This window comes from Helianthus annuus, chromosome 7 (assembly GCF_002127325.2).
Source record: "Helianthus annuus cultivar XRQ/B chromosome 7, HanXRQr2.0-SUNRISE, whole genome shotgun sequence".
NCBI classification, from domain to species: domain Eukaryota; kingdom Viridiplantae; phylum Streptophyta; class Magnoliopsida; order Asterales; family Asteraceae; genus Helianthus; species Helianthus annuus.
The window spans coordinates 108213198-108226860 of record NC_035439.2 but is presented as its reverse complement, the minus strand read 5'-3'; the positions used below and the strand labels follow the sequence as shown (position 1 = coordinate 108226860).

The 13663-nt window shown below is 38.4% G+C and overlaps 1 protein-coding gene across 2 annotated transcripts; it reads right to left on the bottom strand.

The window, feature by feature from the left end:
• Positions 1-10110: 10110 nt before the first annotated feature.
• On the bottom strand, positions 10111-13372 carry LOC110881852. 2 transcript variants are annotated; one of them, XM_022129998.2, is made up of 6 exons: positions 13242-13372; positions 11959-12194; positions 11595-11871; positions 11328-11507; positions 10728-10883; positions 10111-10632 (listed from the first exon to the last, which is right to left on the bottom strand). In XM_022129998.2, exons 1-6 carry the CDS (start codon positions 13293-13295, stop codon positions 10465-10467), a joined length of 1071 nt encoding a protein of 356 aa, XP_021985690.1. In that variant the 5' UTR covers positions 13296-13372; the 3' UTR covers positions 10111-10464. The 2 variants fall into 2 exon arrangements, with proteins under 2 accessions (XP_021985690.1, XP_021985691.1); XM_022129999.2 differs by having other exon boundaries at positions 11959-12171; positions 13242-13316.
• Positions 13373-13663: the final 291 nt, after the last annotated feature.

The following is a 13663-nucleotide window of genomic DNA, read 5'->3' as shown; positions in this document are numbered from 1 at the left end:
CTGATCTTCAGTCGATTAAGATTTATATCACCCTGCACACTTTAAAATGATTGTGAGCCTACCGATACATCTTATATAGAGCTGCTTATCGTTTTGCATTTAAGGTTTAAAGAGGTTTGGATAGACCACTGATGTACTATCACTTTCTCTTTTGCTCGCCAGGAAACTCATTTTTGTTTTTCTATTGTTTTTGTGTTTTTGAAATTTTTCGATGTTTTTGTATTTTCCGATTTTTGGATTTACTCCCCCTAAAATCAACAAACTAAGATAAATTTAAAAACACACAAAGATATTTACAAAAATGATTTTCCGATGTTGGTTTACTCTTGCTTGACCTTAATGCCATTTACCAATAATAAGAAGTCAAATCTAGATTTGTCAAAAGCTTTGGTAAATAAGTCGGCACGTTGGTCATCGGTGTGGACCTTAACAACATCGATTAGCCTTTTCTCAAAGCAATCACGTATGAAGTGATATTTGATTTCGATGTGTTTGGTCTTTGAATGCTGCACAGGATTTCTAGTGATATCTAAAGCAGCAGAATTATCAACGTATATAGGAGTAGTTAGGAATTCAAAACCGTAGTCCCGCAATTGTTGCTGGATCCAAAGAACTTGTGAGCAACAGCTTGAGGCAGCAATGTATTCAGCTTCGCATGTTGATGTAGCGACACACGTCTGCTTCTTGCACTGCCATGTGACTAGGCGATTTCCTAAAAACTGACATCCAGCCGTTGTGGATTTGCCGTCGATTTTACATCCGCCAAAATCAGAATCACTGAATGCGACCAAGTCAAAGTTATTATCCCTAGGATACCACAGACCGGTGTCGGGGTAAGCCTTCAAATAACGAAAAATCCTTTTGACAGCTGCAAGATGTGAGGCCTTCGGGTTAACTTGATATCTGGCAAGTAGGCACGTTGGGTACATTATGTCTGGCCTTGATGCTGTGAGGTACATAAGGGATCCGACCATCGCGCGATAGTATGAAGGGCTAACAGGTTCACCCTTCAAGTCAGGAGTTATTCCGTGATTAGTTGGCAATGGGGTACCAATGGGCGTTGCATCGGACATCTGGAACCGGCTCAAGATGTCTCCAACATATTTAGTCTGATGGATGAATATCCCAGACTCCGTTTGTTGCACTTGTAGGCCCAAAAAGAAATTCATTTCCCCCATAGCACTCATCTCGAACTTATCCTGCATGATGCGCTCGAAATTCCTACACAAAACATCATTAGTAGAACCAAAAATAATATCATCAACATATACCTGAACCAGAAGAAGTTCTCCATCTTGTTCTTTGATGAAGAGAGTACAATCGATAAGACCTCTTCGAAAACCGTTCTCCAGCAGATATGTAGATAAGGTTGCATACCAAGCTCGTGGCGCTTGATGAAGACCATAGAGAGCTTTGTTGAGCAACCAAACCCGATCGGGATGAACAGGATCTTCAAAACCTGGAGGCTGTTCGACATATACCTCTTCTTCAACCACACCATGTAGAAATGCACTTTTGACGTCCATCTGGTAAACCTTGAATCCTTTGAATGAGGCATAAGCCAGAAAGATCCGAATAGCTTCCAGACGTGCAACTGGTGCATAGACTTCGTTGTAGTCGATGCCTTCTATCTGACGAAAACCTTGAACGACTAAACGAGCTTTGTTTCGAATAACCACTCCACGGTCGTCTTTCTTGCATTTGAAGACCCATCGAGTGCCAATCTTCTTGTAGTTCTCGGGTTTTTCAACAAGCTTCCAAACACCAAGCTTGTGAAATTGCTGTAATTCTTCTTGCATGGCTTCAACCCAGGCACTGTCTTTCAAAGCTTCTTTCCACGACTTTGGTTCTTCTTGTGACACGTAACACGCGAAGGACCAGTCATTTTGTTGACCAGATTCTCTTATAGCTGAATACAAACCAGCATTCCGGTTGTTTCTCAGCTGATTACGCGTCTGCACACCGCGATGGACATCTCCTATGATATTCTGCTGGGGATGGGTATCGTGAATCCTCATTTCAGGATTATCCGGTACACGTGCATTGATACCCAAATTATTCAGATTAAGATCAACAACCAACTCCACACCAGGAATGTGGTTAGAGGTGGATGCATTCCCTTCAGCAGTATCGACATTCTGCGTATGAGGTGTATCTACAGAAGCACCTTGAACAGGAGCAGCTGGAGCTGAAGATCCTTCGGCTGCATCATGATATTCATCATCTTCAGAAGAGTCATTATAATCAGCAGCATCTTCATAAACCTCATTTTGAACCATATTGTTGACTGACGTAGAAGCTTGAGGGTCAACAACAATAGGTCTAACCAATGGCGATACAGCAGCGTTGTCACTTTCCAACAACATTCGAGCCGCTGCTGATTCTTCGTCAAAGGTTGGCAGATTAAAGGAGTCAAATAGCCCATCATAATCGAACATCCACGGATCACCCGGAGCCCTAACAGGACTCGTGTACCTTTGAACCCTAACTTCGCTCCAAAGCTCAATCTTTTTGGTAGCTAGATTCCAAACACGAAAATTCGGAGTAGCATATCCAAGGAAGAAACCCTCGATAGCTCTTGCACCAAACTTTCCATCCGGTTCAATCATAGTACAAGGAGCACCAAATGGTTCAAGGTATGAAAGATCCGGTTTCCGTCTCTGAAGGAGTTCGAAACAAGTCTTGCCATGTCTCTTAACTGTAAGAACTCTGTTCAACGTGTAGCAAGCAGCCGATACAGCCTCTCCCCAGAATTGAATAGGGAGTTCCGACTCTACTAACATTGTTCTTGCAGTTTCAATAATAGTCCGATTCTTCCTCTCAGCGACACCATTTTGTTGTGGAGTATAACGAGAACTGTACTCATGAAGAATGCCTTTAGAAGTACAAAACTCATCCATAACTTGATTCTTAAATTCAGTTCCATTGTCGCTTCGGATCCTTTTCACTTTCAACGTATAGAGATTTTCCAACATTGTAAGAAGATCCTTGAGGATGCCAGGAGTTTCACTTTTGTGTGCCATAAAGGATACCCAAGAAAATCTAGAGTAGTCATCAGTAACTACTAAACAATAAGCATCACCAAACGTTGTCTTGTGCTTCATAGGTCCAAAAAGGTCCATATGAAGACGTTCGAGAGGCATGCTAACAGTGTTGATTTTCTTCAAAGGGTGAGACTTCTTCGTTTGCTTCCCCTTTTGGCACGAGACACAGATATCTTGTAGATGAAAACTTCTTACAGGCACACCATTCACAAGATTGTTTTTCACCAAATGGTTCATTTTTCTCAAGTGAATGTGTCCCATTCTTCTGTGCCAAGATATAGACTCCTTTTCTGTGGCTTTTGAGACAAAACAAGTAACTTGTGCAGATGTAGTAATCGCTTGGCTCATGTCGAGAATATAAAGATCATTAACTCTCGGAGCCGATAAGAGAACCCATTCTTGTGGAATTTTGAATCCACGTTTCAGCACATAGCAGCCAGCATCATCAAAAATCACTGAGAACTTTTTATCGCAGATTTGCGACACACTGAGAAGATTGTGATCAATTTGCTTCACATAATTGATCTTATCAAAGCACACGATACCATTGGAGATACTTCCTTCTCCAGTAATGTACCCGCCTTTATCACCCGCAAAGGCAACATACCCTCCTCTAATATTTCTCACGTCATACAGGAGCCGTAAGTCGCCAGTCATGTGCCTGGATGCCCCACTATCAACAATCCAATGACTATTAATAGTTCCTCCTAGAACATCCTGCACATGTCAAATAAACACATCAGTTGAGAATGGGGACCCAAGCCTTAGTGGTCTTGGGTCGTCCCTTGGCATCACGATACGTAAGCTCTATCTCTTGATGGTTTTCAAGAACAACTGCTCCCCCTGAATTGTCACCCGACTTAGGTAACCAAGTTTGTCGTTGCCTACCAGTTTTTGAAGATTCTGGTTTTACAGGTTGTGACACTCTTGGTTCCTTTTGAACTGTTTTAACTTCAGATTTTAAAGCTTTTTCAACAGTTTTCATGTTTTTACGTCGTTGTTTAGTTTCTTGTTCTTTTATACTTCGTTTATCTAGTTTAGGTGAAACTGACCGACGTTGAGGGTGAACTGTTTCAGGTGGAGTTTTCTCAACAAATTTCTTCTTTGGAGCATTTGGGCAATTTCTGATAATGTGCCCAATTTCTCCACATTTGAAACAAGTTCTCCTTTCAACAGACTTATGAGAACTTGATCGACTACCAGATGTTGAGCTTGTAGAACCTGAGGTACTTGCTCTTTCATCACACCCGTTTGTGTGTTGGGTGTAATTGTTATCACTGTTTCGTTTCAAAATCTTGACTTGTTGTACAAAATCAGTGTTTGATTTGTTTTCAAAAGTCTCAATTTTATCTGTACCTCTTGATGCTACAAACTTAACATCTTTTCCTTTCTTCATGTAACGAGCTCCTTTTGATTCAACTTTAGCCTTTGGCTTTGGAGCTCGTTGTGGTTGTTTACCCTTAGAAGCAGTAGGTTGTGGAGTGGTTGGAGATTTTTGATTACCAAATTGTTTTCTAATCTCAGCCTTAGGAACGGGATCACATTGTGTTACCACAATTCCTGGTAGAGTTTTTCCCAAAAATTTGTTTGTATTGTCTTCAAAGACTTTATCAATCAAAGATTTATTTACATTTTTAATTGGAAAAACGTCATCTGAATAGATTTTACTATCTCCAACCAAGGTATACAACACATTACTGCTTTTAACAGTAGACACCTCCTTCTTTTCAACCTTGACAGGATCTATCACTTGTTTCTCGACTGATGAAGCCTCAGGAGTATCAGGATCACAAAGGATGTGATTCTCTCGTGGAATATCTACTCCTTTCATCTTGCTAAGTGATTTATCCTGATCACTTACAGCCACTTCTGATTCATCATCCGATGTCTCATAGTCCTCGATAATTGGAGGACTTTGTTTCATGGATGGTGAAGTTTCTTGTTCCTTAGGGGCTGTGTTTGAAGAACTGTCCGATTTGAACCCTAGGCCAGTAGAAAATTCCTCAAAGTTCAAAGGCACACTGGGTTCATACCGAGGCATTTCCTCTTCATCAGGCATCTTGGTATAGTTGTCCATCAAAGGGGGTGGACATGCCTTATACCCTACACCTTTCACGTTACCTTTCAGTTGTTGAACGTCTATGATGTGATCAAGCACAAATCGGGAGTTAGAATAACTATCCAATTTCTGTTTGATCGCATCATGCTTGCATTGGGCAATGGCTAATTGCTTCTTAGTTTCTTCCACAAGGTTAATGTATTCATTTATACTCACTTGCTTGTGGTAAACTACTTTGTTAACCTCGGACACATTTTTCTTTAAAGTCTCTATTACAGATTTAAATTCTTTTTCATTCCGGGTTAAAGCCATGTTTGCCTCTTGGCATTTTGACAGTTCAATAACCAAATTCTAATTATGACTATGAAGCTTTTCTGATTCAAGCTTCATCTCTGCACATGATTTACAAATACTAGGAGCAGGAGGTTCAGAAGTTACCTGACTAGTAGAGGCTGAACCATTTGCCATAAAGGCAGTTTGAAAAGAAAAAGCTCCATCTTCAGAGAATAGCTTTTCCATTTCCGTTGATGTAGCAGCAGCCTTCCTAATCAGAATTGATTTCTGACATTTAAGCTCATCAGCTTCATTCAGTAGCTCCTGTATATCATCATCTCCTTCTTCATTCACATCAGGCTCTGAGTGATTATCCCCAGAAACAGAGCCTTCTTCATCTGAACTGCCCGAATAACCAGAACTGTCATCGCTCCCAGAAGATTCTTCTTTATGAACCTGCTCGATGACCTTAGCATACAATGCAGTTCCACTTCCTTGATCACCTTCACCAAACTGCACTGACCAGTCACATCCTTCATCAGCTTGAACAGCCAAAGCCCGATTGTGATTGGTAGCTCCAGGCTGTCCCTGATTGTTGTTCACTGCCACCATCCTCCTTTCACGGTTTTCTTGTTGGGCATTCGCATTAGTCTGGTTTCTGAACGGGTTGTGATTGCCGTGTTTTGTTGGTCGAGTGCACTCACGTTTAAAATGCCCTTTCTCGCCACAGTTAAAGCACGTGACAGCATTAATATCAAACCCATACTTCGTGTTTTTCTTTCCTTCCAACGAAGTTCTTCCAGTTCGCGCCATGAAATCTTTTGCCCTTCTAACTGCACTTGCAAAAGCCCATTTAATATCCATCAACTCCATTTCTTCCTTGTCGATCTGATCATAATCTTCATTGGTCATGTTGATGTTTCCAAGCTGACCAGCTACCAAACCACAGTAAGCACTGACCATGGTGTTGATAATTTCCATATGTTCCTTAGCAACTTCAATACTAAGGTGTGAAAGATTTGAGTTGTCGACTCGGATTGTGTGATGACTTTGAGGTTGAGGTTGAGGATTGCTTGTATAGTGAGCTTGCTGTTGTTGAGGTTGTGGTTGTGGCTGTGTTGGAACAGGAATGTAGGACCTCGGATCGAATTGAGGTTGTGGTGGAGCAGCTGTTGATTGTGAAAATGGAAAGGAACTCGTATTGGACACAAAAGCAGTTTGAAGCTTCGGTTGCTGAACAGAACTAGAACTAGCTGAAGGACCAAAACCAGGCAAATACATTTCTGTATTCTGAGGAGCTGGAGCACGCCTTGCTTTCCTAATTTCTTCATCATTTTTATGTTCCAGCTTCTGAATGAACTCATAGATGTTAATCTCATCTAGAGCTTTAGTATGCTTCAACAACTCAATAAACGAACTCCATTTTGGGGGTAGGGCGTCAGCAAACCTATTCACCATGTCTTGTTGAGTAGCTGCCACCCCATAAGCACACATTTCACTAATCAAATGATAGAAACGTGTGGTCATATCATTCAGAGTCTCGTTTTCCAAAAACTGAAAAGATTCAAATTCTTTCTTCAACAAATCATGCCTAGACTTTCGAGCAGCTGCATTGCCTTCTCCTCTAGCAACTAAGGCATCCCACAATGCTTTCGTGGTCTTGCAATATGAAAACTGATGGTAGATGTCTTTGTTGAGTGCTTGAGTAAGTATGGCATAGGCCTTTTTCTCCAATTCATAAGCCTTCTTGTCATTTTCAAGCATGTTGGCGTAACCTTCTGAAGTGGATGCTCTACTTTCAAGACTTTCATTGAATGCATTGACAAAACACATCCAAAGGTCGGTGCTTTGTCCTTGAACATATGTGTGAAAGCGGCCTTTCCATGACGGAAAATCGTTCATGTGGTTCAGCTTTGGTGGACGATTGTTACTGCCTGTTTCACTCTCACTAATCAGAAGATTTTGAAGACTTTGACTTTGATTGGATACCAAAGCCCATTGACAGGAACTTATTGATTGTTGTTGTTTTGGAATGGCACTCGTCATATATTCAGCCATAGACATCTGTTTCAGATCTGGTTGTGGATCCGTACTCCAATCCCAAGGGCTAGTACAGCTCATTTTGATCAATAATATATATACCACACCTACACACCACAAACTGTTAACAACAAACAGACAACAATTGAAAGATACAATCTGATCGAAAGATCAAGACTTGTTCGAAGGATCAACAGTGATCGAAAGATTACTGTTGAGTTTCGAGCAAAGCCTTCGAAAGATTCTCAAAGAAAGATCCTTATCTTTCGACTGATTATCACGAAAGATTCACAGTTCGAAAGATCTATATCTTTCGAATACTGATCTCGAAAGATTCACAATGAAAGATCCTTATCTTTCGAGATGAATCCTTATCTTTCGGACAACCAACTTTCGAAAAGATTCCAACTACGAAGGATAACCCTTAGACTTCGAAAGACTACTCGAAGGATGCTTATCTTTCGAGCTGCCTTTGATCGAAAGATGTCGAAGGATATCTTTCGATGTCGAAGGATATCTTTCGAAATCTCTGACACACTGACAAAAAGTACGACGGTTGGTGAAAAGTTGATGTGGTTGGTGAGCCAACTTTCGGCAGAAAGGATGGTTCTGTCAACAACTTTTTCACCAACTTTTTGACTTTCAAAAAGTTTACTCAAAATGGCAAACACCTTATCCACACAGTCACCGGAGATACCACCGGAAATATGGCCGGAAAATCAAGGTTTCACAACAGTGATTTTTATGTTACCCAAACCGACCCCGAACACTCCCGAAGGTTTAGAAGCCGTTTTTCAGTTTAGAAAAGCAAGTAAAACCACCAAAACGGGTGCTAAACCTAGTGTCCAAACACACCAAAGAACTTGAACAAACCGGTTTTAAACAAGGTAAAGAGCGAGGCTCTGATACCACTTGTAGGTCCCTTTTCTCGGAGGATCGAGAACAAACCTAAACCTTGTTATACTAACCCACTAGCGAGTGCGGAATCCAAGCTAGTAGGCAAACCGGGATGAAGCAAGAACAAACACAAGAACACACAAAGTTCACCGATTAACACCACTGTATTAATACGTATGAAGGTTTACGGTTACAAGCACAAGGTTTACAATCTGTTTGCAAACTCTCTAAAGTGTGTGTGTGTGTTTTCCAGCAGAGTTTCTCTAACTCTCTATGTGTGCATATGTCTGAACTCTCTCACACTCAACACATGCATGGGTATATATACCCAGCTCAGCAGGTCTGGGTCGAAGGATCCGAAAGATGGTCCGAAGGATCATCTTTCGATGACAACAAGCTCGAATGATCAGTATGGACCTCGAAGGATCATCCTTCGAGGTCTAATGGTCGAACCATGGTCGAACCATATCTTTCGAGCACCTCGAAGGATCAGTTGTGTCCTTCGAGGCTATCCTTCGATCCAGACAACATCATGTTATCCAAGTCAAACTAGGAGGATAGTTGACTTGGTCAACTTACAGACTGACTTAGGACATCGTTTATATACAGACCGAATACAGACAAAGTACAGACACAAGTGCACCAACAGTTACCATGATAAAGCCCCATCAATGGCGCCCCGGTTTAACTTGCTTGGTGTGGATGGTGACGCCAAGGGGGCACTATAGGCGGTGATGTGGCACGATGGAGCCCTCCATACCCTCCGGCCTAAACAATTAACAAAGATGTTGTTCACATCTTCATCGTAGATATCGCACCTAGGACACTTTAGGTCCGTAATGTTATAAATCCACTAATTGTAACTCATTTTCTTTTATAACCTACAATATATATAAGTAGTTTAAATTAAATATATTTTATACTTAAATTAGCGTATTCGTAAGATAATTAATATCAGTAAAGCTGTACCTAGAATGCACCGCTCAGTTGTTCATTATATAATTGATCAGGACCAACAAACCACTGTAAAAGACAGATCGTTAGTGAGTGTTGGCTCGAATAAAATACCCAAGTGATTGAGGTTGCGACCCTATAGGATGGCAAATTGAATGTAATTCATGTTTCATTATCTAATAAGCAAAAAAAGAACTTTATTAATTTTATATATCGGATTAGAGATTTTGAAAGTACCCAAGAAGTTGGGCACGTGTCAAGTTACCAAGAATCAGAGCGGGTCTTATGATATGAGTTTCAGTGACACCCGATAATGTAATGTAATGTAATGTGAAATGTTATTGTTATAGAAAGCATGTCTTTTGGTGAGCCAAGCCTGAACTTAAGGAAGGTTATAGTGTAGTGTGTTTAGGTACATGAGTTCTTTGTCTTTTTGCCTTTTTGAAATGTTTTAGGTTAAAATACACACTAATGTTTACAGTTGATTAGCATGTAGTAATTATCTGAGATAAATATTACTTGCATGTGTTTTGAACGTTTAACAGATGTGGTTTGTTAGTTGGTCATGCCTATTACTTGTTTGCGTGTGTGAATTCATATTTGCGTGTCAGTTTGGCCTCGAGGCAATTATTTGGACCTGATCAATGTGTCTAGGTAATACGTAAGGTATTTCAAGTTGTAATGGTTGTTGCGGTAACCTAGGTAAGCATGATTAGTAAACTTGTAAAACATGAGTTTTGAAGTTATGTAATTTTGAAGTGTCTTGTTTAGAACTCAGTAGTGTAATTAAGCAGACTTGTAAAGGCAAGGTTCATGCGTGCACAGTGGCATTTGGCCTTGACGTTGAAAGAAGACTTGCATAGGATGTTATTGAACAATATGGTTTTTGGTTACATTTATACAATTTGGTTGGTTTGGTTGAGATACAACTGTTTGTTTAGTTTTGTATCTGTAGTTTAAGACTTACATTCTGATATTTGCTTTATTAATTATCTTTTTCTGATGTGATATTAAGAAGTCACACGGCCAGGCTTTGAGGTGTGACAATCCAGCCATCTTCGATTCTTACAAAACCTACATATCAGCTATAACTAAATATTTGTATTGTAACCAAGTAATAGTACAGTTGGTGAATAAACAATAACCAACACCCCCACCACATGATAAAATCCAAAGATCTATACGATAAACGAATAATCAGTAGTCTGCTCGAAGATATCTCTCATACGTTGTGCCGCTGAGAGTCTTGTTGACATCATCCCAGTTATCAATATGCTCCCATAACGGCCCTTTATGTATCTTTACTTGACGACTTTTTAATTCCATTCTCGGTAGCTTTAGAAAGTCTTGTACTTGTATAAGTTTCTAGAACAAAAATATGAATACTAAACTTATTTAGTAATTGTGAAGGCCAATTGGTCAAGCCACAAAAGACTTTGGACCTACAACTATTTACTTACATAAGGGTTCTTCATGAGATCTTCATAATAGACTACGATGTGCCTCGTGCGGTTATAGTACTCCAACGCCTTTCTTGCCATCAATTCCATTTTTCCCAAATCCGATTCCAGGGATGATACGTTGATTGTCGGCTTATATCTTGACAGTTTCAAAGCCTTAATACAAGATTAGAAAACGAAATTGACATCTCGGTATCTTGGTTTGATACTTCAAAGGTGATGACATACTAAAACCTTATTTGTTTTTATTTTCTTTAATGTTCATAACCAATCGTTTCGGTTACAAAACTTTCATTAACTTCAGTTTTTAAGAAATACAGTTTTAGTTTTCATGTTTTGTTCAAATAAAAAGGCAACAAAAAAGTTAAAGAAGTGGCAAAGTAATGTATTATTATTCATATAAACATTTAACAAAAGTTTTCCATAATATAACTTATGTGGAGAGTTCAAATGAAAAGAAATTTTTTAAGGGAAACCGGTTCGGTTATTTCAGTTACTTTTACGTATAAAACCGTAAGTTAACCATAAAACTCAATTTCAGAAACAACCATTTATTAACCACTGGTTTTTCTGGTCACCTCATGAGAACAATATGTATACCTCTTCGTGTGAGTGTACATGAGATACGTGAACGCCATTTAGAAGTTTGGCTTCTTTATCGAATGAATTCGCAAGGATTGAAACCAATCTACGCAACATATTTCTTCGCAAGAAGAAAATGACGTAAACACCCCTCTTCGTGAAGTAATCTAGAATCTCTTCAGGATAGTCCATCAAGCCCTAAATCATCAACAATGTTTTTAGATGACAAGAATGGATAATGATTATATTGTAATAATATATGTACTAACATGAGCTAAATGTTACCTGATTGAGCATCCATTTTAAACCGATTGCAGCAGAACACTCGTTCTTGGACGACCTGGTAAGCAAGTCCATATTGTAAACTCTATCGAGAGTGTTAATGATCATTGAAACGTTTTTCCTCCTGTCTTTTTGACCAAATATCTCACCATTCGAGCTTAAGTTAACATGACTGTTCATTAGAGTTTCAAACCAACCGCTTCCTGATCGTTGCATCGACACAATGACAAACAAACGTACAGGATTCCTACCACATTCAAACCTTGCAGCACAAGCATTCCTAATTGGAGTAATAGTACTTACATATTCATTTTGCCACATATTTTAATATTGTTATTGTATCATATATAGTGAAATTATATTTTACCTGTTGAGGCCTTCAGGTTTCGGGTAATGCGGGTAAGCGAACTGAGACCGATAAATGGCATTGTTACGAAGAGGCCTCGCACTTACTTGGAACACAAAGGGTTCCCTCTTTTTTTCGATGTGTGTTTGTAATAAAAATGTTGAACATTCATGAGCACAACATACCATTGCACATACCAATACCAACAGCTTTAATGCTCCCAGATACGATTTTCTACATTTGAGTACATGGGTATTCTATTATTCAAGAAAAATCATCAGCAATCTTCAATGTAAACAATAATTAGAACTGTAAATCCGCTTCTTAATTAGTTAGGAGAGTTAATAACGATATATAGAGGGGATATTCCATTAACACAACATAACTTGACACACTTAAATCAGTTCTAGTTATAAATGGGTGGACCGGTTAATGACATAGTTAAAACGCGTCTAAATGAGTTCAACATGTACCCGACACACATAACACATTTAACTTATAGTGTTAAATAGCTTAATATAGTTTGACACGACACATTTATTACTCATTTATCAAGATGACATATTTCTATAGATTTACAAATAATTAAATTTATTACAAGTAAATATTGATCATACTATTTGGTAACTTTATTTTATCACATTAAATGTGTATTATTATTATTTTTTTAATGGTGTTTAATGAATCATTTAAAATGTGTTTTTTCATTCATGTAATTGAAGTGTTTATATTTAATCATGTTAGGTCGTGTAATCCACTTACCAAACATATTTGTGTTAGTGTTTAAGTTTAATTCGTGTTTAACTTAATGTGTTGTCTTCGATTACTAGTCATGTTAAACGTGTCTTGTCGTCTTCTATTTAACGAAACGATACTATGGTGGTATGGATGAACTTAAGGAGGGAGTGTTGTATTTCTAGTTTTATTCAAGAGAATACCAAATAAGCAAAATAATCTTAAAAAGTATTGGGTATAATCGCTCCTCACAAGTATAACATTAATAATTTAAAAGTTTGTTATAGTATGTGTAACAAAATCTCACATAGCGTACCGAGACAAAAGTGAAAAGCGCAAATATGTTGCTATAGAACGTTAACCCAAATCAAAATTTTGATTCAATTCTCAACCACTAATACTAATCACGATTGAAACTTATTGAAATCCCAAATGCATGAACAATCTAAAGGAATGATTAACCTTAAAATCAACTCGTCGATTTTATGTATTAAATCCCAAAATTGAAAAAAGAATCAAGAAAAACACAAATGAAGCAATTAATAATTATAATCAAAATATAAAATTACTTGAAACTCCTTGGCAGCTGCAATGTTTTGGCTCATTGGAACTTTGGACTTCATCAACTAGTTGATAAACAACCAATGCACATAATTAAGATGGAACCCCAAATGTATGTATATCGTAAAATAGATTGTAGTAGAAAAGAAGTTGATGAGGCAACTAGCCAACTATTAACTCTTACCAAACTTTCAACAATTTAAATTTCATTTCATGATTTAACATAATTAACTATGTTAAAATCCTATTTTTAATGTTTGCTACTTGTTTGCTATCTAACTTCATGCTAAATTATTATTGATGGCCAATTAATAATATTTAACGAGGATTGGAGAAGGATAGTGATCACGTTGGATCATTATTTTGTTTATTTTCTTTTTATTGTCATATATATTTTTATCGTTTTTTTTTCTACAAGAGTATGCTGGGG